The 26454-nt window shown below is 47.1% G+C and overlaps 1 protein-coding gene across 4 annotated transcripts; it reads right to left on the bottom strand.

Moving 5' to 3' along the window:
- Positions 1-1415: 1415 nt before the first annotated feature.
- Positions 1416-26442, bottom strand: ELMOD3 (ELMO domain containing 3). 4 transcript variants are annotated; one of them, XM_072770032.1, is made up of 14 exons: positions 26223-26442; positions 25591-25650; positions 24107-24233; positions 22374-22451; positions 21829-21898; positions 16730-16890; positions 16556-16624; positions 15459-15550; positions 14124-14247; positions 13715-13837; positions 10721-10851; positions 3249-3325; positions 2854-2981; positions 1416-2371 (listed from the first exon to the last, which is right to left on the bottom strand). In XM_072770032.1, exons 5-14 carry the CDS (start codon positions 21840-21842, stop codon positions 2169-2171), a joined length of 1122 nt encoding a protein of 373 aa, XP_072626133.1. In that variant the 5' UTR covers positions 21843-21898; positions 22374-22451; positions 24107-24233; positions 25591-25650; positions 26223-26442; the 3' UTR covers positions 1416-2168. The 4 variants fall into 4 exon arrangements, with proteins under 4 accessions (XP_072626133.1, XP_072626131.1, XP_072626134.1 ...); XM_072770030.1 differs by lacking the exon at positions 16730-16890 and having other exon boundaries at positions 23946-24233; XM_072770033.1 differs by lacking the exon at positions 24107-24233.
- Between the last annotated feature and the right edge of the window lie 12 nt (positions 26443-26454).

Raw genomic sequence — 26454 nt, 5'->3', positions numbered from 1 at the left:
AGGCAGGGAGAGCAGTGGCTGTCCTGACCCACTCCCGTGCCAGCACCCCAAGGGCAGCACCTTAAGCTACGACTGTCCTGACCCACTTCCGTGTCAGCACCCCAAGGGCTTCTGAGCTCTGATGGGCTGGATTCTCCCATCCCAAATTAATTCCAAGTTCATCTTGATTTTGTGCAAAGCAGCACGGGAACATGCCCTCCTCTACATATCCCCCAGGCCGTCTCTGCAGAGCTGTCCAGTGGCCTACGTGACAGCCTAGAGACAGCATGTGCCACGGATGGTTGTAAAGGAGAGTGAGTAAGGGCTGCACCACATCCATAGTTCTGACTTTTTTAGGGTTGTGAAGTATTTTACATCTCCCGTGGAAGGCCTAGGTAGGCCCTTCCTAAGAAAAATGTACAGGTTAAGATTTTTGCATCTACTTTCAAAGGGTTTCGGCTCCCCTCCCCCTTCCCCAACAGAACCAACTTCATACAACTCCATGGCGACTGTATTGTTGGTTATTCACAAGGTCTCAAGCTGAGCACTCTGGAGACATTACATGGGAGTGACTTGGTTCAAAAGGGCTCTTGCAGAGGCCACTGGCCTCCCCTCCAGCTAGAAGCCTGCATGGACGGGTCCCTGGCCATGATGCAGGCTGGGCATTCACCGTCAGGTCTTCTGAGTTAGCCTTCTGGCCCAAGAGCAAGCGGAGGGAATCTGCAGGAGAAGAACTACGGAACTGATGCTCCGAAGTGGAGGCTGAGCTGTAGCCTTTCTGCGTTCCAGCCCCACCAAGCTCAGTAAGCAATTGGCCACCCTTACAGGCCTGCTAAACACCCAGACTGGAGGTGAAGCAAACAAAGGATTGGTTCAGGTTGGGCCAAGATGGCACAAGGCAAATTGGTCTGCTACCAGTCCCACCCTTGAAGCATCTTGCTAACCGCGGCGGGGTGTGCTCTGCCAACCTGGGTGGCTGGCTGCCATTTCTACCTCTGTGATGCACCCCAGCTCCAGTGGGTTAGATTTGGAGAAACGTGCAGGGGTGAGACCATGGTCTTCCATGGGTCTCCTTGAGGGAGTACGGACAGGAGAGCGGTGTTATGGGGTCTCGCCTGCCCCGTGCTCCCCAGCTCAGGATACCTTGGCCTGGAGGAATGGAGAACAGAGCTACCAGCTTCTCCTGAAGAGAATGTAGGAAAAACATGTGGAGGTCTCACAGCAATGTTAACAAGAGCTCGGGCCACCCTGCCCCCTGGCTCAAGTGTACAAGGAGTCTCTAGGCCTCTAAGTACAGGATGGACACCATATACGCTCAGTGGAGTCTGGCCAGGGCAGAGAAACCTTCTCTCCTGGAGCCCCTGGCTCTCACCATGGCCTGGAACAGGACCACAGGAAGGCGCAAGGCTTATCTTGGAGGAAAACACTTGGGGCCCTTGGCCTAGAACAATTCTTTTATTCAAAAACTGCTGGTGTGTGAATTTCCTCCTTCCTTCAGCCAGGCCAGCAAACCATCCCTGTCAGGAACTGGTACACCTCCACAGGGTGGGTGCTGTGTAGTAGGGGGGTGCCCAGCTGGGGGGCAGCTGGGAGGGGTGCCAGGGGTGCCACCTACCAGAAAGCTGGTTCTGTATCATAAACAGCGGACGGATGCGGAGAGGTGAGGGTGGGTAAGTCAAGACCAGAATCCCCAGAAGGGCCTGGATACCAGCCTGGCAGAGGATGGAGAGAAGGCCTCTTGCCCTGGTTCTTGCTGCCTCCTGTTGGCTGCTGCCGCTGCTACATTCTCTCTTCAAATTCTAGCTACAGGGTCCCTATCCCATGGACACTCAGGGCCTGAGAGCCCTGTTGCCCAGGGAGTCAGAATTCTGGCACCTCCGCATGGGAATACCGTTCAGTGTGGGGATACATGGAATATCCAGGCAGGGTTTTCCCACCTCATGATCCATTCGCTCACTGAGATTTCCTGAAAACCAACTCTCCACTAGCTCATCTCCAGTTATGCAAATTCTTGCTCTGGAGGCAGGTCTGTGGGGAGTGGGGTGAGTCTAACTATCCCTACTATCTCACGTGAGTGAGGGCCCTTGGCTTCCCTGGCCAGGCCCACCGGGGTATGCTTGGCATAATGCGCCACATACCCTCCCAAAGCCCCTGTGGCCCAGCCTTCAAGTCTGTCAGCCTTGGGTTAGTCAGATCAGCCATGTGCCTTCAGATGAATGTGGTGGCAGGTCACACACTCCTGTGAAGGTGAGATCCTTGGAGTGAGGGGCTTGTGTCCCACAGGACTTCTGTGGTCCCAACAATGAGGCCTGTCCCTTTGACACTCCAGCCAGGTAGATTTCCAGGGTCTTGAGTAGCCGCCTTGGGCTCTTCTTGGCCAACACTTCCAAGTCTGGAACAGAGGATTGGAGAACTAAAGGCTTGAAGGGGCGTTGGAATACATACCAGTCCAGGCCCAGCAGCTCTAGGGAGCACCCCCAACCCAGACTCTGTGGAAAGAAGGGTGAAGGGGTCTTCTAAGGTAGAGAGCTCACCAGAGAAGGAAGATGAACCAGATAAAGCCACAGCAACCACACATTCTACCTTGACCAGAACAATCTCAACTTTGAATGGTCAGTCCAACTGTTGGACCCAGTTTTTGATTCAGAAAACATGGTCACCGAAGCTCTGAGGCCAGTAAAGAGAGGTAGCAGAGAAAGGAGAACTAGCAGAAGCCAGAGGGTGGGCTGATGGGAGACTTTGAGAATCTGGAGCTTGAGGAAGTAAGAGTAGGGGGTTTGGAGGAAGAGAATTGCAGCCTAAATGAGTCTAGCAACCACCTTAGTGTCCCTGAACCTGGGGACACTAGTTCAGGCCTCTCCCAGAAGAGCACACCTTTGAGGACAAATCCAGAGTCAGCGATGGTCTTCTGCTGTGTCCTCCAGACGTGTGCGAGGCGAAGGAAGGTGGCGGCATAGAAGCTATTCACCACTGGGATCACCTTTTGCTGCCGGTTACACTCCCTATAGCACAAGGGGGGGGGGGGGGGCGGTGCACTCAGAAGGGAACAAAGGCTGACAGCTGGGTGCCTCTGCCAGCCCGATTCCCCCAGGGAGCCATGCCCCAGGCAGCCTTCACCTCCGAGGCAGGGTTGTGAGACGGGTGCAAGGGCTTCCCGGGGAGCTGCAGGTCTCTGGAGAGAGTTGCGAGAATAGGGCAGGGGCGGGAGGGAACCAGGCTCTGCTGGGTCAGCTAACCTGCAGCCGGGTGTGAACAGTGTGGGGACTCACCTGGAGAGGCACTCCTCCCTTAATGCCTGGATTGCGATGCGGGTGATATTCACAGACATCAAACAGAAAGGGAATTGCTGGAATGGAGCAGGCACAGGGTCAGTGGCAGCCCAGGCTCTGGCCCTCTGGGGCCCGTCATCCACAACTCAGCAGGGCTGCTGGCAGCAGTGGCTGCCACGGCCCAGAGGCAGCAGCTGACATCTGATGCTTATACTTTTTTTTTTTTTTAAAGATTTTATTTATTCATTCATGAGAGACACGGAGAGAGAGAGGTAGAGACACAGGCAGAGGGAGAAGCAGACTCCATGCGGGGAGCCCGATGTGGGACTCGATCCCGGGTCTCCAGGATCACACCCCGGGCTGCAGGTGGCATCAAACTGCTGCGCCACCAGGGCTGCCCTGCTTATACTTGATTTTTGTAATAATCCTGCCATTTCACAGATGAGGAAGCTGGGACTCAGTGACCTGAAATGATCTTCCTGAGGCACTGGAACCAGGATTCCAACTAAGGATAATTCACCTGTGTGCCAGCAGGCATAATCTGTGTGCTAGCTCTCCATCCTCTTCACCTCCCGACCCATAGGTTCTCCTTGGTCTTCATTCACCAGACCCACCACGGTGTTGCCCAAGGACCACACCACCCCCTGGGGTCAGATTGAACACAGGAGGGATGAGGCTCAGTTATCTAACCGTACAGTCTCCTACAATCTCTTTTCTAGGCTTCTTATTTGACTGCTCATAAGCACTTGATTCAAAAGTAGAGACAGCAAAGGTAGAAAGTAGGTAGAAAGTCAGCCTGAGTTGCTGGCACACCCCATTTGTCAATAACAGGCCTGAGAACTAGCTGTGCAGATCAGAGAGGGGGCAGCATGGGGTTCGGCAGGGCTGCTTCAACTAGGAGGGGCCTCAGAATCCCCTGTGGGGTCTACCTTAATGCTTTATTTTTGGAGAGGCAAGCTCCTTTGCCCAGTGTGGAGCCCAATTCAGGGCTCGAACTCACCACCCTGAGATCAAGACCGGAGCTGAGACCAACAGTCAGATGCTAAACCAACCGAGCCACCCAGGTGCCCCATCCTTCCTATTCTTTAATAACAAAAAAAACTAAGAAAATGAAAACGGGTTTTTTTTCCCCAGGGTATTTCCATATATTACATGTTAGTTTCCCAAGCACATACCCAAGCACAGCCACCGAGAGGGACACACAGATCAGTGCACTCATTAGTTTAGAACAAGAGCCAAAGTCTATTTATCTCACATGCTTCCCCTAGGAAGAAAAAGCTATTACATTATGATGCTGAACTACGCTGTCCAGTATGATAGCAAGTAGCCTCATAGAACTATTTAAGTTTAAATTTATTAAAAAGTAAACACTAGGGTACCTGGGTGGCTCAGTCAGTTAAGCATCTGCCTTTGGCTTAGGTCATGATTCTGAGGTCCTGGGATGAAGTCCATTGTCAGGCTCAGTGGAGAGTCTGCTTCTCTCTCTCCCTTTGTCCCTTCCCTACCTACCTCCAGTTGTGCTCCCTCTCTTAAATAAATAAATAAATAAATAAATAAATAAATAAATAAATAAATAAATAAATAAATATTAAACAAAATTAAAAATTCAATTCCAAGTTGAAAAAAACCTCAAGTCCTTAGTCCTATTAGCCATATTTCAAGTGCTCAATAGCCACATGTACTTAGTAGCTACTATATTGAACAGGACTGATACATTACATTGTCTTCATTGCAAAGTTCTGTCTGACAGCACTGAACCATCCAGGGTCTTCTGGCTCCACAAAGATTTTTTTCCTGGTCTTCCGTGACATCTGGGTTCCAGATCTTGGCCTGGCCACCTACTGGCTTTGTATCCTTAGGACAGCTACCTGAACTCTATGAGACTTAGCTTTCCTGTTTCTTGAAACCAAAAAGGAAGTATCTTTGAGTGCTGTGCAGGGAAGAGTTAACGCACAGGCCTGAGACTGCTGTCCTTAGAAATGTCTGCTTACAAGGGTGGCCTTTCGCTGGTAGCTGGGAACCTGGATTTTGAGAGGATTCCTACCATTTCATCAGAATGACTCATGCGCCTAAGCTGTTTGTACAAACAATATGGTTTATGCTGAATACCTCTGCTTTTTCTCCGTGATTCTGGAATTTTGGTATGTGCTACACAGATGGTGTCTGCACGGCTGGCCCCCATAAAAACCTTGGGGACTGAATCTCTCTATAGCAAGCTCCCCTGGTTGGCAACATTTCCCATGCTGCACAATTCCATGCTGGAGGAATTAAGTGTGCTCTGTGTGACTCTACTGGGAGAGGACTCTTGGAAGGAAGCCTATTCCTGATTTCCTATGGATTTGTCCCATCCACTCTTTCCCTTTGCTGGTTTTGCTTTTGCTGGACTAAATCATAGCTTTGAGTATGACTATAGGCCAAATCCCATGAGTCCTCCCAGTGAATCATCAACCTGGGGGTGGTCCTGGGGACCCTGACACAAGTGCCATGCTGGGTGGAGGCAAGTCACTAGCATCATAAACACTCTACAAGTGAGGTTTTATTACCTACAGTTCACATTTTCTCTTATCTCAGGACCCACTCACAGAGTAACTGTCAGAAATCATTTAGATCGCAAATGCAAGATACTAAGGCCAGTGCTGGCCCAAGGAGGTGCTAACAACTGTTACCATCATTATTCTTGCCTCAGCATGAGTGGCTGAGGTCAGCAGCAACACATTTACACCTTCACGGTCTGCCTACCTACCACTTATCCCTTGTATAAGATTGCCCCCTCCGTTGCCTTTTTTCAGTCTAAAAATAAATATGGGAACAAGAATACGGTAGCGACATAATTAACAGAGGATCTAAACTAGCGTTTGCTCGTTCTCGGGTACATCTTTACCAAGCCCACTTACTAAAAAGTAGTGAAAAACTGGAATTCAGATTTACGTGTCTCCTTTTCTTCAGCAGGTCCCTTGGCCCTGAAAAGTGTTGCGGGGAACTGAAATACCCTCTAGAGGTTGTGTTTAGGGAACTGACCAAGGGACAGCAGAGGACACCAGACCCGGACAGTTCTGACTTTCCATTTTTCTTCATCCCTCACATTCAGGCTTAACCATCTTTGAACTCTGAAGCAAGGAAGACTGGATCCTCTTTCATAGTGGTTGCTGACCTTTCCCCCCCGCCCCTCTTTGGAGGTTCAACCCAGTGGAGGGGGCGGGGGCATCTGCATCCCCTCAGGGGACTCTGAAGTCGGTTGCTGGCTGACAACCACTGCTGTGAGGAGCCCACTGCGAGGCCAGCTGTCAGAACGTGGGTCCTGGCCTAGCTACTCACTAGCTGTATAACTCTGACCCTCACATAACTTTGCTGGAAAACAGATTAAAGGACCATTTGCTGCTTTATGTCTTTGCCAGCCTGCCACGTTGGTGGAATGAAACAATGGATGGAAACTGCACAGAAGGCTATAGAAGTGTGAATATGAGTAAGGTGCTTCCTCGCCTGCCAGCAAGGAGCCTGATGTGTCCTGCACCTGTGTCTGTGTTACGACACCACTTCTCAGCATGGCGTGGGCTAAGCACTTCCCCATTGCTGGCATTTGTGGCAGTCTGCTCTGGCAATCATATTTTTTGGCCTTTAGCTACCATGGGGCCTAGTACTTTTAGTTCTCCCCTTAGGAGAGAACAGGACTGGTTGCTGGCAGGGCTGTATCCCCCAGCTGCTACTCTGACCTCAGACAAGCCTCCTGGAAAATGGTGCTTTCAAGATTCATAAGGGCTTGAGGTCAAGTTTGCTTTAAAATCTTGGAATTGCTTATAGTTCAAGGAACTATAAAATAAATCTAGAAGGGATCTTAGAGTTGTTTAGGCCAAGTCCTTATTTCATGTAAGAGCAAACTAAGGCCCAGAGAGGGTAAGTGACTTGTCTCAAATTATAGCTCTATAATAATACCGCACATGGAACTTACATCTAGCTTCCTGATGCCTGTGCCAACCCTCTTACTTTATTAGGTTAAGCTGCTATTCCATCTTATTGTCTGACATGCATGTTGTGAAGTAAATATAAATCCCCAGTAAATCCCACGGAGGCCAGCAGGTGAAGGGATGAGAAACAGACTGGTCAAAGTAGTCAGTCTGGGTCTCTGCCCATCAAGTTCCCAGTACTTCCTCTCTCATCCTGCTGCTCCCTATGTCTGGGATGCTCCTTGATGTCTGAATGGCCTACTCCCTCCCCTCATTCAAGCCCGTCCTTGAAAACAAATGAGGAATTCTGAGTTGGTAATAACCCTCTACCCTGGCTTCCATATTTCTGTAGGAAACTCTTATTAGAGAGCCTTCATAAATCACAAGAAGGGAGACATTGAGGTCAGAGATGACCTATAGGAAATACCGGTTAGTTGTGGGATCTTCAACAAGTCATTTTCCTTCTCTAGGCTTCTATCTAAAATGAGGGGCTGGGGACACCTCGGGGGCTCAGTTGGGGAAGCGTCTGATTTCAGCTCAGATCACGATCTCAGGGTCCTGGGGTGCCAGCCCAAAGCCCCTATTGGGCTCTGGTTCAGCAGGTAGTCTGCTTCCCCCATTCCCTTTGTTCCTCCACCACCCCATTCATGCCCATGCTCATGCTCTCCCTCTCTCTCTCAAATAAATAAATAAAATCTCAAAAAAAAATAAATAAATAAAATGAGGGGCCGGATTGTTGAGGTACTCCTCAACTTCTGGGAGTCTGTTATAATGAAGCAGTGCTGCTGCAAGAGACTGCATCATTGCAGAGGCTAACAGGTACAGTTCTCAAACCTAACCCAGACATCTCTGCATCGTGAAGACCACAGAATATGCCCACATTCTCAACTTGTGGGGGCCCAATATATCTTAAGACCAGATGCTCATGAAGTCCTATTCTTGCCTCCTCCAGTGTTTTCTGGAATAGACAGGTGAAGTAAATCCTTAAGATTTATTTATTTTTCTTATTTTTAAATTTTTAAAAAAGATTTTACTTATTTTAGAGAGACAGCATAAGCAGGGGGAGGAGTAGAGGGAGAGGGAGAAGTAGGCTCTGTGTTAGCCCAGAGCTTGATGCAGGGCTTGATCTCATGACCCTGAGATCGTGACCTGAACTGAAACCAAAAGTCAGATGATTAACCGACTGAGCCACTTAGGTGCCCCAAGCCTTAAGATTTAATGGGTGCTTTACCCAAAAAGATACAGAGATACTGAGTAGACTTTAGAAATGAAAAAGTGCCTCAGTGGCAGGATCTGTATGACTATTTGTTTTGTATTCCATTAGTTTTAGATTAAAAAAGAGATCTGGGGATCCCTGGGTGGCACAGCGGTTTAGCGCCTGCCTTTGGCCCAAGGCGCGATCCTGGAGACCCAGGATCGAATCCCACATCAGGCTCCCGGTGCATGGAGCCTGCTTCTCCCTCTGCCTATGTCTCTGCCTCTCTCTCTGTGTGTGTGTGACTATCATAAATAAATAAAAATTAAAAAAAAAAAAAAAAAAAGAGATCTACCTAAGGTACACACACATACACACACACAAATAAATAAAAAGTTAAAATAAGGCAACTACCTTACTAATGGTTGTGTCGTGTGTGTGCTGTATTTTTACTATTGGAAATCAAAAATTACTTTCATAACTGATGCTCACCAAAAGACTAATGCATTTGGCACTTCACATAGTTTATCTCCAATGTAGAATAATTCTGCTGGGTTGAAATTATTTTCCCATGTTACAAAGAAAGAAATGGACATTCTGAGAACTACATAACACGGCCTATGACACCATTACTGCAACAGTTTGTTTTGGGAACTCAGGCCTGATCAGCTCCAGCCCTCTCAGGTAAAATGACCTGATTAAAATGCTGCAGATGTGACCTGCAGCCACTTATTCTTGGGCCCCTCTGCCTTAGGCAGTATCTAGGCACACCACCTTCCTGTTGTGTGAGAGGTGCTGCTGGGGCCAGGGCTGGCAAGCCCACCACGACAGACCTCTCCTATTAGAGCTGGGAGTGAGTGAAATCAAAAGTCCTTATCATAGCTTACCAGGCCCTCTGTCATCTGCTCCCTGTTAGCTGTAGGACCTCCCTTCGGACTGCTCTGCTGTGCTCCTTCGGTTCCAGCAGGTTCCCTCCTACCCCTTCATGTGCCAGATGCATTCCTTCCTCAGGACCTTTGCTTTAGCTGCTTCCTCATGTGGAATGCTCTCCCCCAGGTACCAACTGGGCCAACATCTTTACCTCCTTCAAGGTCTGGTTTAACCCACTCTCGCATGAGAATGCCCCATAAAATACTTCCCATATTCTCCTAACATTATACCCTACTTGTTTTTTCTCCTTAGCACTTACCACTTTTGAACTCTATAATTTATGTGTTAACCTCACTGCCTTGTCTTCTCTGCTAGAAGGATCTTTGCAGGGCAGCTGGGTGGCTCAGTGGTTTAGTGCCACCTTCAATCCAGGGCCTGATCCTGGAGACCCAGGATCAAGTCCCGCATTGGGCTTCCTACATGGAGCCTGCTTCTGCCTTTCTCTCTCTCTCTCTCTCTCTCTCATGAATAAATGAATAAAAAAAAATAGAAGGGTCTTTCCTTTGTTCACTGGTATATCCTTAAGCACTAAGCACAATAACTAGCATAGGGAATAATGAATAGAAATTTGTTTAGTGGATGAATTCCAGGTCCAATACATGTGGCATAGGTGAATGGCAGGAAACAGGGCAGATGTATTTTTCTAAAATGGTGGGACGGGCAGCCCCAGTGGTGCAGCGGTTTGGCGCCGCCTGCAGCCTAGGGTGTGATCCTGGAGACCGGGGATCGAGTCCCACATCAGGTTCCCTGCATGGAGAGCCTGCTTCTCCCTCTGCCTGTGTCTCTGCCTCTCTCTCTCTGTGTCTACGAATAAATAAATAAAATCTTTAAAAAAAAAAAAATAAAATGGTGGGACTACCAACTTTTACTACCTGGGAAAACCATTAAACCCAACCCCAGAGAAGGCTTGGACAGACCGAGGGCTACAGAAGCCAATTCTGGCCTGTCAGTAATACCATGGGTCATTTGACCCTCATAGGCACGTAAAAGCTAACTCTCCTTGAGGGTTAGGAGAACTTACTAGTACTGTTCAAGGGATATCCTCAGGGGGGACAGTGAGTTGACACATTAACATCACAGCTGTGCCTATTGCTTTTGTACACATCTCATTTAATTTTCCTAATTGTTCAGCTGAACAGTCCATGATTTCCATTCTACAGATGAAAAAACCAGGGCTCTGAGGAGTTGAAGCACTTGCTTGAGACCGAGGCTAATGAGTGGTAGAGCTCAGATTCCAGCGCAGGTCAGGCTAGCGGAGGAAGCCTGGTCCTGGTTTGCCTCAGTTGTCCTGAGAGCCCTGAGCAACTAGAGACAGCCTCCTGTGAGGCCCTCCTGGTTTCTCAGGAGCACCCTGCACCCACCGTGGTTCCACAGCCCTCTCCTCTGGCTTTCCAGCAAAACCTCACCTGGATATGGTGACGAGACAGGCGGAAAATCTCCTGGGCCATCAGCAAGGTCTTTGAGTCCATCACCAGGTACAGCAGGTGCAGGAGGGCAAGGAAGCCTGCTCCCCTCAGGTCTGTGGCTGGATTTGCTCCTGTAACCGAGATAAGGAACTGGAGAGTGAGCAATGCCAGAGTTATAGGCAGAATAATGGCCCCTCCAAAGATATCCTTGTCCTAATTCTTAGAACCTATGAGTATATTTTATTGCATAGCAAGGGGAAATTAAGATCATAGGTAGAGGGGCACCTGGGTGGTTCAGTTGTTTAGTGTCTGCCTTTGGTTCAGGTCATGATTCTCCAGGGTCTTGGGATTGAGCCCTGCATGCTGAGCAGGGAGTCGGCTTCTCCTTTTTCCTGTACCCCTCTACCCTGCTCATGCTCTCTCTTGTTATCTCTGTCAAATAAATAAAAATCTTAAAAAAAATCATAGGTAGAATTAAGGTTGTCAATCAGCAGATAGAGAGATCATCCTGGATTCCCTGGGTGGCCCCAATATCATAAGAGTCCTTAAAAGTGAGAGGAGGCAGACACACAGAATCAGAGAAGGAGACAACAGAACCAGGCTCAGGGAGATGCTATGTTCCTGGCTTTGGAGGAGGAGGAGTGGAGGCAGCCTCTAGAAAGTAGAAAAGGCTAGGAAATGGAGTCTTTCCTAGAGTCTCCAAAAAGGAATGCAGCCCTGCTGCTACACTGATCTTACTCCAGTGAGACCTGTGTCAGACTCCTGAGGTACAGAGCTATATGATAATAAGTTTGTGTTGTGTGGTGCCTGGCTGACTCAGTCTAGAAGCACATGTGATGCTTGATCTCGGGGTTATGAGTTTGAGCTCCATGTTGGGTGCAGAGATTACCTGAATAAATAAGTTAACTTTAATAAGTTTGTGTTGTTTCAAGCTATGCCAAATTTGTGCTAATTTGTTGCAGCAACAATAGAAAACTAGAAAACTATTAGAGCAGTTATCATAAAAATACCTTTGATAAATAGTTTGAAAAAAATGAAAAAATAGAACATCAGTAAAGAAATATCAGATACAAGGAACAAAATAAAAAACTTAACAACTGAAAAATATAAATAAAATTAAAAACTCACTCGATGGGCTCAACAGCAGCACAGAAACAACAGAGGAAAGAATCAGTGAAATTGAAGATGGAACAACAAAAATCATCCAATCTGTTGAACATCAGAGAGAAAACAAAACAAAACAAAACGAGCAGAGCCTTAGGGATCTAGGAGTTACAGAACAGAGATCCAAAGAAATGAATACAGCTTCTCACCTGTGGAACAGCACAGATCTAGCATCTGTGTCATCAGAGTCCCACAGAGAAGAACAAGTATGGGGCTGAGAAAAGTACATGAAGTATTCACTCATATGTGGAATTTAAGAAAGAAACCAAATGGACAAAGGGGAAAAAAAAGACACAAACCAAAAAACAGATTCTTAGCTATAGAGAACAGATGGTTACCAGAGGAGAGGCGGATGGGTGGATGGGGAATAGGTAAAGAGCTAAGAGTACACTTATCCTGATGAGCAATAGGAGATGTATGGGATTACTGAATCACTACATAACCATGTGACACTAATTTAACATTGTATGCTAACTACACTGGAATTAAGGAAAAAAAGGTAATAGAAGAACAGCTGAAAATGCACCATAGTTGGCAAAAGATCTAAACCTATAGATTCAAGAAGCTAGGCAAACCCAACAGGATAAGCCCAAAGAAATCCACACTAAGACATAGCACAGTCAAACTAAAAGGATCTGAAAAGCACAGATGGAGAAACAACTCATTGCCTTTCAGGGAGAAAGAAGTCAACTGGCAGTAACTTTCTCACAAAAGCCAGAAGCAAGTAGCAGTGCTGCAGGGAAAGAATGGTCAACCTGGAATTCTCTGTTCAGAGAAACGACCCTTGACGAGTGGAGGGGAGATCAAGACATTCTCAGACAAAAATTAAAAGAATTAATCACCAGTAGAACTATTTCAAAAAACAGTTAAAGGAAGTTCTTGAAAATGCAAGGAGATGATAAAAGAAGACATCTCGGAGTATCAAAAAAAGAAAACAGATCAAAGGAAAGAGAAAGCATGTGGGTAAATGCTTTGCTCTTCCTCTTGAGTTTTTAAAATTGTTTGGTGGATGAAATAAAAATCATAATCTTGACATGATTTTCATTGCATATGGAACAAATATTTAAGATAATTATATTACAGATGAGGGGGGGAATGAAGGGACTTAAACATGCTGTCAATACAAATGGACTAATTAATCACAGGTACATGAAATTTCCTTTCTAAATGAGGACATTTTCCTATTCCATATAAATGTAACTTGATATGATTTTGAAAAAAGAGTAGCATAATCCCAAAACAGCTGAAATGACTTTGTTTCACTCAAAAAATAAAATAGCAGGGATCCCTGGGTGGTGCAGTGGTTTAGCACCTGCCTTTGGCCCAGGGCGCGATCCTGGAGACCCAGGATCGAGTCCCACTTCGGGCTCCCAGTGCATGGAGCCTGCTTCTCCCTCTGCCTATGTCTCTGCCTCTCTCTCTCTCTCTCTCTCTCTCTCTCTGTGACTATCATAAATAAATAAAAATTTAAAAAAAAGATTAAAAAAATAAAATAGCATAAAGTAAAATTTTCATCTGTCTTAAAAGGAATGAAGAAAAAGAAAAAGCCAGATTCCAAATCCTATCACTCTGATGCTTTCCATCTCCCTTAGAGTAAATGCCCTACAACTGTCTATAAGGCCACAAGAGACCTTTCCACTTCAGCCACACTCCTTGCTATTTCTCAAGCACAGTAAAGATGCTCACCTTAGGGCCTTTGCATTTCCTGTACCCTCTTCCCCTGGATGTCCTGCCTTGGGGGTGCTGGCATGACAGGAAGAGGACTATCTGTGCTCTTCCTCTAGTCCTGGATTCAGATGTCAAGGAAAGAAGATGAACCATTCCTCTTACCCTGAAAGCCCAGATCTTCCCAGTGGTCTCCATGGAGGGCACAGTCAAACTTGGAGCCAGTCAGCTTCTTGTAGATGGTCTGAAGGACTCGGCCATGCATTGGGTCTTGGCTGTCCAGGCCACCTGTTCAAAAACACAACCCCAACTCTGTCAGATTGCCCGCTTCCCTGGGTGGGGGGGGGGGGCACTGTGAGTTTCTTAGAGAATGGTTCAGACAGGATAGATCTGGACTGTACACTCAAGTGTAACTGTGTTACACTTCCACACTTTCACCCCACAGCTCCCACTCTCCCCACCAACACGGTACATGCAAGACCTCTGGCTTAGCCTCAGCAACGGGTGGGCAAACAGTGCTCTTTGCTTGACCACATATGCAGCACCTGCCTGATGGCAGCACCTGTGCACTCACACTGAGCAATGGTCAGGACCAAGTCCCTTTCTTCACGGAGGCCCTGGTGGAGCTTCGGAGGCCCGAAGAGGCAGTGCCGGAGGGCAGCGAGCCCAGTCCTTCGAATAGTTGGTTGGATTCTTTTCTGGGGAGGAAGTTGCAGGCAATGGGCAGATGGCTGAGTTCACCTGCTTTAATGAACTTACCATCAGGACCAGTAAAGGGACTGTTCTAGTAGAAAGAAAAAGCTCCCCAAACTAATTGGCTGGTCTCTGGGCCAGGGAAAGGGGGTAAAAACCCTGAAGCACCTGCTCAATCTCTAGAGACAGGCTCTTCTGGCTCCCAGGATTCTTCTAAGTAGAAAACAGATGTCACCAAGGATGGGCATTATTAGCCTGTTGTTGGCATTTGCTCCTTTGGGCTTCTCCAGAGCTACCTATTCCATTGACTGCCAAGGAGGCTAGAGACGGCTGGCGTAGGGACCCCCACTTTGGTCTGACAAAAGCCAGGCCAGGTTTCCCAGCAGGGCTGCTTTACCTTTTGTAGGTCCGTCTCTCTCTGCAAAGGACATAAATTATAGAGCCTAGCAGTCCTCTTAACTTCTAGGGTGAGAGAGCTAATGGAGAGGGGAGTTTAGTGGGGACTTTTTTGGAGCTGGATACCTGATGGGTTGCTGGAGCATTCTGTCCATACCACAACCAGTACCTCCTAAACCAGGTCCTGCTGACTTAATTGCACAAGGGCCACTGCTGCAGGTCTTAGAATATTCTGATTTTGGGACCCTCTGGCTCTTTGGGTCCTATAAGCCAACTTGATTTTTACCTTTTCAGCCTCTCTTGAACCAGGTTTTAGGTTGAAGATCTGAAATCATAATCCTCTAAAACTATTCCTCATCACTCAAGATGCCCCAGAGAGCCTGCCAGCTTTTATTCTCCTCAATGTTTCTTCTTTTTTCCAACTTTACAATTCCCCAATAACTTCTGGTTCCCTGAAGGAATGGATGATTTTCCTATAATGGCCATGCATTACTCAGCTTTCTAGACAGAATGCCTTACTTCTCTAAGGAACTATTTAGCACTGGATTCCAAACCTCCTCATCCCTAGGAGGGAAAAGGAGGGAGCAGCAACATAGCCCTCTGTGTGACAGGACCACAAGAGCTCTGGGGGCACAGTCCCCAAAGGCCACTGGGGTCCTGCATGAAGCATGAGTCCTTGGCTACCCCTGATTCCGTGCTCCAAGATTTCTTAGGTGAGGTAGGGTCCTCAGCTGGAAGCTTCTACCTTGCTTGCCCAGTGCCCTAACCTGGTGGGATAGAAACCTGGCTCTTAGGACCCCAAACCTCCCTACTTTCATACCTTGAAGGAAGAGAGGTCCAGAGTCTGGAAATGCTGCAGGGCCTCACTGAAGGAGATAAGCTGCCCAGGCTGGTCTGTGCTGGCCTGGATCCCTGTGGCAAAAGGGAGGACACCCTCAGGTTCATAATGGTGGTCATCCTGTCAGCAAACATTTACTCAGGGCCTTCTGGCTGTTGCTCTAAGCCAAACCCGGCTTTCAGTTGCAGACATCAGGCATCTACAACTAAAACCAATCCTCCAACCAACTAAAACCTTCAGGGGGCTGGCATTATCTGCTGGACTGGTCCCCCCTTTAGACCGGGCTGTTCAGAGGCTTGCTAGGCCCACCTCAGGAGTGAGTAGGGACAGATCTGCTGGGCAGGGGCGGGGGGAGGGCCCATTCCACTCTTCTGTGAGGAAGCAAGTCACTGCCTGGAGTAGGAGCTCCACACAGGAGCATACCAAGGTGTTTATGCGCCTTTCCTAACTTCCACTTCGCCCTTTCTCACATCCTGCATACGAATGACCCCCTCTCCATCAGTTAGCAATGTTGGGGATGACTGACACAGCCCACCGTAATGACTTTCCACGTGCTCAAGGAGAGCTCGAGCTAGATATGGGTCTGAGTTCTACCTTCCTATAGCTCCACCCAAACACGTTAGAAAAGGAAGTGAGAGAGAGAATTTTTACCCAGTCCTCAGAGCCTTTCAGCAGATGGCTTCAGAGCTTCCAACAGATGGCCCCTATCTCCAGAGACTTCTCTGTATAGTGAACAACCTGCCCACCCTTGGACAGGGAACCTGGCTGCCTGCCTCCATCCTTCGACCCAACCTCATCACCCTACAGAGGCTGACCCTGGCTCAAGTACTCCCTGTCTTTTCTCGGGTCTGAGTAGATGGCAGCCTTTTCCCCATGGCATTCATTCCCATTTCCCCCAGAGGTAGAATGTCATCATCTTTGGCTTTGGAAAGGTATTTTATTCTATGTCAGGGAGCTAAAATGAGAACTCTCAGGAATTGTTTCCTAATCCCATGGTCACAGAAACGTTACTCGCATATGTGCATGGTGTCTTTATTAGCAGCCGGGCTGTGTGGAGTCAGCGCCATCCTTGTGGTTACCTGTCTCTGCCTGGATGTTGTCCACAGCTTCCCATTCTTCCTGGGCTCTGAGCACCTCTGTACTCACAACTGCAATAGTGAGAAAAGGAGAGCCTCTGAGAACTACGTACATCTGGGTTGCCACTGCAGCCCCACACTTGTCTGCCCACCTTGGGTCCCACTGCCCTCAGATACCTGCTCCACATGGCTGCCAGTGATTATTCGGAAAGGCAGATCTGATGTTATCCCCTGCTCTAAACCCTCCACGGATTCTCCATAACTCTCCAGACAAATCCAAACACGGGCAGCCCAGGTAGCTCAGCAGTTCAGCGCGGCCTTCAGCCCAGGATGTGATCCTGTAGACCTGGGATTGAGTCCCATAACAGGCTCCCCGCATAGAGCCTGCTTCTCCCTCTGCCTGTGTCTCTGCCTCTCTGTGTCTCTCATGAATAAATAAATAAAATCTTTTTTAAAAAAACCCCAAAACCCAAACTCTCCAGCACAACCTCTAGATACTTTCCCAGTTTGGATCTTTCTTATGTTTGTAGCTGTGCCCTAGGGCACCCAGAACTCCCTGAACTCTCTCAGCAGCCCCCCTTCTGTGCCTTTGCTCACACTGCTCTCTCCTGCAGTCACCTCAGGTACCCTTACTTTCAGTCAGAACCCTTTGTGCTGTCATTCCTTCTCATCTGTCAGTGACCTCAGCCATCATCCCTCCCCCAGATGTCTTCCCTGACTTCCTTAGGTCTGCAGTGGGAGCCCCTAATACCCAGGCTCATCAGTGTTGTAAGCATCTCTCCCACCACATTGGAAGCTATACAGGGACGGGGTTCTCTAGAACCTGACACGGTGCCTGCCACAGGGTAGATGTTCAACAAATTTCTGCTGGATGAATGAAAGCACCAGAAAAGGGGGAAAGCAGGAGAGAAAAAGCAGCAAGATGGGTTCTCTATAGCCACCACACAGCCCTTTCTCCAAACCACAGCTGTCACTGGCTAGCTCTGTGACACTCCTGTTGCTGGCTTTTCCCGTTTGCTAGAGAGGAGATCAGAAATCATGAAAAAAAACAGGGAGACTTCAGTCTAAGACCCCAAATCGTGACCCCTAGTCTCCAGCCCCAGTAGTAAGAGTGAGAGAGCAGCTCTCTGGGCCATGCAGTCTTGACTGAGGCTATCACAGGGCAATAAACTATTTTGAAAGTATACTTGGAAATCCAATCCAATCCAATCCTACCAGAAACTCAAAAGACTAACAGAAACTGAAGGCAGAGAAAGTTGCTGGGAAGCCATAGAGGGCTGTTGCTGAGAGCACACTCCAAAGCCAAATGCTGGCGAGCACTTCCTATCTGCGTTCCCCAGCTGCACTTCTGTGAGCAAGGTACATAACCCTGTGTCATCACTTACATAACTGCTGGAAGATGATGTAACTCTTCAGCTTCTGGGGATGGGGTGAGGGGAAGCGAGGAGCAGGTACATGACCCTCAGTACGTGTTAGGTAGTGGCATAGACACAGTCCTGGGTTTGGGTCCAGCAGAGCACTGGGTAATGGCAGGAGGTGACATGGGTCTGGACTTCTGGGAAATTCAATCTTGCCGGCTCCAGTTTGGGGTGGACTGAGACCCGAGCCTCAGGGTTCAAACTAGATAACTTTACCAGGATACAGACTGCTTGACTTTAGATGGTGAAGAAAATAAAACTTCCTTCCAGTGTGCTTTTCATCTCCCTGGGAGATGAAAAGGAGGGAGAAAGCGGCTGAATAAAGAGAAGAGTGGAACAGCAGCAGGGAGACTGCTCATTATGGCCCTGAGGAGGGATGCATCACCCCTCACCCTCACTGACGCCTGGCTTCACGGACTCTTCACCCTGCAGGTCCTCATTTTAAGCTACTTGGTCAAACTTTTCTTTTTCTTTTTTTTTTTTCTTTAAGATTTTATTTCAGAGAGAGAGTGCACGAGCAGGGGGAGGGGCAGAGGGAGAGAGAGAAGCATACTGCCTGCTGACTGTGGAGGCTGTTATAGGGTTCAATCCCAGGAAACAGAGATCATGACCTGAGCTGAAGTCAGATGCTTAGCCAAATGAGCCATCCAGAAGCCCTGCTTTCCTTTTTTAAATATTTGTTTATTTATTAGACAGATGGAATGAGAGCATAAGCAGGGGTAGAGTGGGGGGTGGGGAGTGGCAGGGAGGAGAGGGAGAGAGAATCTCAAGCAGACTTCCTGCTGAGCATGGAGCTGGATGCAGGGCTTCATCTTATGACCTTGAGATCACGGCCTGAGCTGAAATCAAGTCAGCCACTTAACTGACTTGAGCCACCCAGGCACCCCTTAACCTTTCACCTACAAACACCCTGGCTGAAGGCTGTGAGCTGAGAGCAGAAATCTCATCAGCATCTGGGAATCTGCTGTGACTATAGGTTAGTCAACAGAAGTACAAGGTCTCAACTAGCAGTTGTATTCTGGTACCTAAAAACTAGAGACAAATGCCCAAGGCATAGCAAGAGCACTTCTTCCCTTCCTTCTTGGAACCAGGGAGACTCATCTGAAGATGATGCTGACATAAATACTAATTTCCCCCTAACAGAAAAAAGTGGAGGCAAAACAAATCTTCAGGATAGCAAATGCAGCTCACATTAGCACAGTTCTTTACTTTTCTTCCTTTTTCAACTGTCTCCTTTATTTGGCCTCTCTTCTACTTATCTATAGGAAAAACAGCATCACTGAGTTAGTAAGTCTGCCTGTCTATCCACCTACCTACCTACCTCTCTCTATATACATGTTTATTTTATTTTTTAAATATTTATTTATTTGAGGGGAGAGAGGCAGGGAGAGAGGGAAAGATAGTCTTAAGCAGACTCCATGCAGAGCACAGGGCCCAATGTGTGTCAGATCTCACAACCCTGAGATCACGACCTGGGCAGAAACTAAGAGCCCAATATTCAACTCACCATACCACCCAGAAAACCTATTTATTGTTTTTTTTTTTTTTTTTTTTTTTTTTTTAATTTATTTTAGAGAGAGAGAGAGAAAGAGAGAGAGAGAGAGAGAGAGAGCGCTAGCTCAGGCAGCAGGGAGGGGCAGAGGGAAAAGGAGAAGTAAATTCCCCATGGAGCACAGAGCCCATCGCAGGGCTTGATCCCAGGACCCTGAGATCATGACCTGAGCCAAAGGCAGATGTGTAACCAAATGAGCCACCCAAGTACTCCTCTTTTCTTTTTTAAAGATTTATTTACTTGAGAGAGAGAGGAGATAGCATGAGCAGGGGGAGGAGAACAGGGAGAGGGAGAGAGGGAATCTCAAGCACACTCCCTGCTGAGCACAGAGCTCAATGTGGGGCTCAATCCCAGGACCCCGAGATCATGATCTCAGCCTAAGGCAGACACTTAACTGACTGAGTCACGTAGGTGTCTGTTTCAAAGGTTTTATTTTATTTTATTTTTTAAAAGATTTTATTTATTTATTTATTCATGAGAGACACAAAGAGAGAGAGAGGCAGAGACACAGGCTGAGGGAGAAGCAGGCTCTACTCAGGGAGCCTGATGTGGGACTCGATCCTGGGACTCCAGGATCACACCCCAGGCCAAAGGCAGGTGCTAAACTGCTGAGTCACCCAGGGATCCCAAGATTTTATTTTTTTAAAAAGTAATCTCGGGATGCCTGGGTGGCTCAGTGGTTGGGCGCCTGCCTCGGGCTTGGGTCATGATCCCAGGATCCAGGATCAAGTCCCACATCAGGCTCCCTGCATGGAGCCTGCATCTCCCTCTGCCTATGTCTCTGTCTCTCATAAATAAATAAATAAATAAATCTTTAAAAAAATAATAATCTCTACACCTAACATGGGGCTTGAACTCACAACCCCAACTCAAGAGTTGTATGTTCCACCAACTGAGCCAGCCAAGTGCCTCACAAGCCCATCCATTTAAATGAGCTGAGAGCAACGTGGAAGAAAACTCCAATTGTTTAATATAATTAAAAATATGTGGCATAGGGACATCTGGGTGGCTCAGTGGGTTAAGCATCTCACTTTGGCTCAGGTGATGATCTCAGGTGGTGATATTGAGCCCTGCATGGGCTCAGCAAGCACTCATCTTGGAGTCTGCTTGAGAGTCTCTTCCTCTCCCTCTGCCCCTCACCCCTGCATGCTCACTTGCTTGCTCTCTCTCTCTCTCTCAAATAAATAAATAAATCTTAAAAAAAATATCTGGCACATAAATGCTAGCTGTACTGAAATATAAAATATTTTGGCATTTAAGGCAAATCTCTAATAAATGTTAGGTTTGTCACCACACAGCAAAGATCAAATTCTATTAGAAGAAATTTCATAGATCTCCAAATAATTTTTCTACATTAGAATATTTTTACAAAAAAAAAAAAGAATATTTTTACCAAGCCCCATATCTGTGGAGATTACATTTTCAGTTTGCAGAATTTAAAGATAACAATACGTAGCAATAAGCACTCACTACAGATTACAGTCTGTGTGCTAAGCACTTTATCTTAGCTCATTTAATTCTTACACAATTCCCATCGCACAGGTTCTGACATATTTTCTGTTTTATAGATGAAGTAAGTAAGGGTTAGAAGGCCAAGAAACTTGCTCAAGTTAGTGGGTCAGAGAGGCAGGACTTAAAAACCAGAGATATGGGACTCTAGAACTGGTGCTTCTCACCTGTGAAGTGGACCTTTCTGTGTCATAAATTAGCAAGTGAAATGAGCTTTATATACAGTATATGAAAGAATCATGTAGAGCAGATAAAATAGGATACTTTTTCAAAGCCTTTTCCCATACACTGTCTCATTTCATTGTTATAGTATGCCTTTTTTTTTTTTTAAAGGTATTTTTATTTATTTATGATAGTCACAGAGAGAGTGAGAGAGAGAGGCAGAGACACAGGCAGAGGGAGAAACAGGCTCCATGCTCCGGGAGCCCGACGTGGGACTCGATCCCGAGTCTCCAGGATCGCGCCCTGGGCCAAAGGCAGGCACTAAACCGCTGCGCCACCCAGGGATCCCTATAGTATGCCTTTGAGGATAGAGAAGGCATTGATATCTCCACTGTAGACACAGAGATATGATTTGCCCAAGGGCACATAATAAATAAGTGTCTCACAGGACTAGATTAGGAGTCGAGTCTTTTGACTTCTAATCCACTGTTGATTCTAATTTTCCTTGAAGAATGATAAATTTGTAAAATGCTATAGGATAAGTAGTGAGAGAAATTCAAATGATGAAAAGGAGACAATGGGGAGCTCTGACTTGGGTCCCACCCCGACTCCAAGGGCTCTGAAGAGGACCTTACCACCTGGCTCCCATCCTTTTACTTCTGCTGTCAGGGCCTGGAGGATGCCATGGTTCTTCAACTCTGAGATCTGTAGGGGCAGCCGACCTTCAGCGTGAGGGCAAATCCATACCCTCCCATCCACACAAACATGCCCCACCCACTGTACAGAATGTTCTTGGAACTGGTCAGAAGGATGGGTTGACTAAAACCAGTGTTAAAGACAGGCACATTGAAAACTCCAACTCTGATGTACAAGTTGGGTGACACGGGGACAAGCATATGCTCTCCCTGAAGAATAAACAAAAATTCACACAACTCAATTAAGACTGTGGTGTGGTGTGCCTTCGGTATTCCCACTGCACTTTATATTCTGCTTCGTTACCGCAATTATCTTATTAGCTGGAGGTTGTTTTGCAAGTTTGTGCCCCCCAACTCCACCCCTAAGTGTGAGCTCCTAGAGGCAGGGTCAGTGCCATCCTGAGTCCTTGGTGTTTGGCACCACAGAGCAGCATGCAACGAAAGCTTGCATTGGCAGGAGGTACTGGGGTGTGGGTGATACATACAGGAATTCCTCTGAAAGCCCGAAGAGCACTGTTGTCCTTGTCATATGGTGGAGGACACCCAGCACACACACTTTCAACCTGTAAGACAAAGCAGGGTCAGCTTCTTGGGCACAGATCAGTCCTCTGACATTGACAGCTTAAATGTCACACCTTTTCCCTTTCCCAAAGCCACACACACACAAAAACATGAAATCTCAAGAACTCAACTATAAGGAATACTGTGAGTGAAAACTTGTTTAATCTAGTCATAAGGAAAACTGCAAAAAGCTTAATGTTATCTCATATTTCTTGGCTCTGTGAAAGGTCTCAGGAGCTGAGTCAGTAAAGTTTAGTGAGGCAGTTTCTTTACTTTTGGCCTTTCTTTTCAGCTAAACCCTTGCCCATTATGCTTTTAAAAACCACTTGACCAACTTTAAAAAAACAAACAAAACAAAACAAAAAACAAAAAACACCTGATCAACTTTACAACTTAGATTATCAATACAGAACTAACTTTCCTAAGATGTTGAAAAAAAAAAAAATCCTAGAAGTCAGAAAAAGAAACTCAACCCAGTAGAAAAACAGGCATGTATGGATTTGGACAGCTGACAGAAGAGGAAACATGCACTGCTCAGAAACAAACAAAAAATGCTCAACCTTACTTATAATAAGAGACATGTCAAATAAAATGACTCTGAGATAATAGTCTTTACTTATTATATGAGCAAATATCAAAAAGTGTGCTAACATGCTGTGTTGGCTAGAAAACCAAGTGTTGTAACACACTGAAATGTAAACTGTTCCGATCTCTACAACTTGACATCTGATAAAATTATATACCCTTTGCCCATTTTGGGCCTGCAATTGCATTCTGGGAATTTATCCAATTTATCATTTGTGGTAGGACTGTTGTCATAGCAACAAAAGGCTAAAAAAAAACCCTGAATGCCCGCTAATGGGCATATTAACTCAATGAGCTTCAACATAGCCATAAAGAATAAGAAAGTGTTTTTTTTTTTTTAAAGATTTTATTTATTTATTTGAGAGATAGACAGAGATAGTGACAGTACAAGACAGGAGGGGAGGGAGAAGCAGCCTTCTCACTTAGTAGGGAGCCCAACGTGGGGCTCAACTTGAGCTGAAGGCAGATGCTTAACCAACTGAGTCACCCAGGTGCCCCAAGGAAGTGTTTTATGGACAATATGGAATAATCCATATGATATATTAAGTGGAAAAAGCAAAGGGCAGAGTATATACATTATTTCACCACTTACATACAGGGAGCCCAATGTGGGACTCAATCCCAGGACCCCAGGATCACACCCTGAGCTGAAGACAGACACTCAACCACTGAGCCACCCAGGCACCCCAAATAAAAATCTTCTAAAAAAAGAAAAGGAGATAAACTACCAGCAAAGGCAACTGACTCAGAGGTGAATCAATAGAAGCTTCTCCTAATAGAACAAAAGCATTATAAGGAGGGTTTTCTCAAAACATTTTAAAGTTCCACATTCTCTTGATGTATCCTCTGTGTTATTACTAATAATAATATATCTCAAACACCTTCCTTCTCAAATAGAAGTGCTTGCTTACCTGTCCATCTCTTAATTCTCTCTCATTATGGAAAGAGCAAGAGTTTTCATTCATGACTCAAAGTCATTTATTCAAGTGAGCTTCATCCTTGGGCTCAGAAAGGAGTTTAATATGTTCTGAGATTAGAAGTATGGGGAGAGCCAGAGGTCCGATTGCTCTACCTTTGTCTTCTTCCTTGGCAGTCATTCAGGCTAAGAGTAAGTAAACAGTCCCTATGTGCCATCACCAGGGTGTGTCGAAGGTTTCTGAGTACTAAATGGAATCCCTGAGGTCTCTGAAGTCTCAGCCCTGTAAAAAAACAAAACAAAACAAAACAAAACAAAAACACACACACACACACACACACACATTACAAATGAAAACTAGTTTCATCATTCAGTTAAGCCTCTGTTAAGAAAAACTGACTTTAAAAATCTTTAAGTAGGGGCACCTTGGTGGCTCAGTAGGTTGAGCATCCAGATCTTGATTTCAGCTCAGGTCATGATCTCAGGTTCCTGAGATGGAGCCCCCAGTCAAGTAGGGCTCCGTGTTCAGCGGGGAGTCTGCTTATCTCCCTCCCTCTACCCCTCCCCTTGCTCATGTGCTCTATCTAAAAATAAATAAATAAATCGTGAAAAATAAATAAAAATCTTTAAGCAGCTGTAAATTTATTCTGAATAAATCAGCTGCTTTAGTCAAATGCCTAACTCTTACTACCCATGCCACTGGATGGAAAGAAGGGGAATCCTCTTTGGGTTGGATTCTCAATATCCAGAGGACAGTGGCTCCACTGTTAAGTGGTGAGGTCTGGTTCTGACAATGAAGTCACTGGGATCTGGGGGCAGCTTATCAAAGTTATGAAGCTAATGGGCGTCATCCTGATGGGTGTTCTTAGCTGAAGTCCTCAGGCTTTGCTTAGGCATCAGACACAGATTGGGTCTGGACTTATAATACTAGGCCTGGTTCCTAGGATGATAGAAAATAAAAAATGCAACACATTGCCTAGCCTTCCTCACAGTGAACACCAATATTGCACATGTTGCAGCTGTTTAGCCAGTTTGGCTAACTCTAAGACAGTCATCAATACGAGGCCACTTTGGGAGGAGGGCTGGACAAGTCCCTAACTTATCATGTACATCATGGATACCTGTTATAACAAGTCTGGATCATAAGCAGGTAAACAGCCCATACACAACTGACCATCATGTTTCACAGACTTGGGTAACTTAGGGAGGAGAGTGGCCTATCTTTGGAGTTAGTCTACAACGGTGGGAACATGATCTGGATTCCTTAAGAACTGGCTGCCAGTAACAAACTGGAATCTTTGTCAGGTGGCAGGATGCAGTGATTCCTAGCACCCAGAATGGGAATATTTCCTGGCTATTGGGCTGGACATTTGGGTCACTGTAATTTAGTGGGGAGGACAGTGCTCCTTGGTCATGGTACCTCAGGAACAAGCTCTCTCTCACTGTGTCCTCTGGAGCCTCAGCATCTGGTTCCCTTTTCTTTCCTTCCTCCTTGACCTTCGTAACAAAACATTCACACATCAGCCAACCTTGGGAAGGTGACAACAGGCAGGTATGGCGCCAGTGATCTCAGGAAGCCTCTTCTGTTTCTGCGTATAAAATAAATCAAGCAGTGTAGTAGCATGACCAGCTTTACACACCTGCTAGTGCCTCAGTTCCTGGCACTACTGGAGCTCTGGGGACTTCAACAGGAACACTTCCTATCTGTATCAGAGAAAGAAAAGAGCAAAAAACTCATCAAATAAGCCAGTAATGGAAGTTATAAAGTCACTTCCCCCATTAGGCAAGTTCCTTATAGTCGGGCCCAAAGAAATGGCCTTCCCATAAAGGATGGGTCCTTTTCAAATGAAGTATTCAGGCAAGGAGCTACAGTATAAGGGGTATGATTTTCAAACCTCTTGCTGGAGCTCAACTCACCGAGTAGGCATTCAATCCAGAAACTGGGTCCCTGGTTTAAATGCGAATGCCCTCAGAGACCTGACAGTCCTTCTCTGACCCTTCCATCAGGCCCGTCGCGGGGCCGCTCCCTGTCCCCACGGCCCCCACTGCCCCCGCCGAGGGGAGGGGCCACGGGGACCCGGCCGGAGGTTCGGGGGCGCCGCCAGGACCCTCCCCGCCCTCGCGCAGGCAGCGCCGTCCCGGGCGGGCGCCGTGGCCGCGGGCGAAAGGACTGGCCCCCGGGGTGCTGGCCGGCCGCGACGCGCGGGTCTCGGCAGGAACCTCACTCCAGGCTGGGGCTGCGTGGATTCCGGGCGGAGCACCGGTAAGCAACTTGCCTCGGGTCACGGGGCGAGCCACGGCAGTCCCTTCTGGGCCCCGGGCGGGATCCTCTCTCTAGCTTGGAGCTCCCGGCCTCGCCTCGGCCCGGGGCGACCATCTCCACGTAACGCCCGCTCGGAGCGGGCGCCCCGCCAGCCTCGCCCCAGAACTCCCGGGCCCAGCGTCGGGCCCAGCGTCGGGCTCAGGCCGCCGCCGCGCCTCCCCGCGCGTGCGCACCGCGTCCC

This window comes from Canis lupus, chromosome 12 (genome assembly GCF_048164855.1).
Source record: "Canis lupus baileyi chromosome 12, mCanLup2.hap1, whole genome shotgun sequence".
In the NCBI taxonomy this organism is placed as follows: domain Eukaryota; kingdom Metazoa; phylum Chordata; class Mammalia; order Carnivora; family Canidae; genus Canis; species Canis lupus.
This window is presented reverse-complemented; position numbering and strand designations above follow the sequence as displayed.

Bases quoted from the DNA above. Each gene is read 5' to 3' on its own strand.
- ELMOD3 (XM_072770030.1), bottom strand. From the start codon at position 23,999: ATGAATGAAAACTCTTGCTCTTTCCATAATGAGAGAGAATTAAGAGAT. The intron at 13,838-14,123 runs GTGAGTGCACAG...GTTTTTGAACAG, and splicing joins GGTCCTGACCATTGCTCAGT to GTGGCCTGGACAGCCAAGAC. The intron at 2,372-2,853 runs GTGTGCTCTTCT...CCTCTGTTCCAG, and splicing joins CTCTGGATTTGTCCTCAAAG to ACTTGGAAGTGTTGGCCAAG.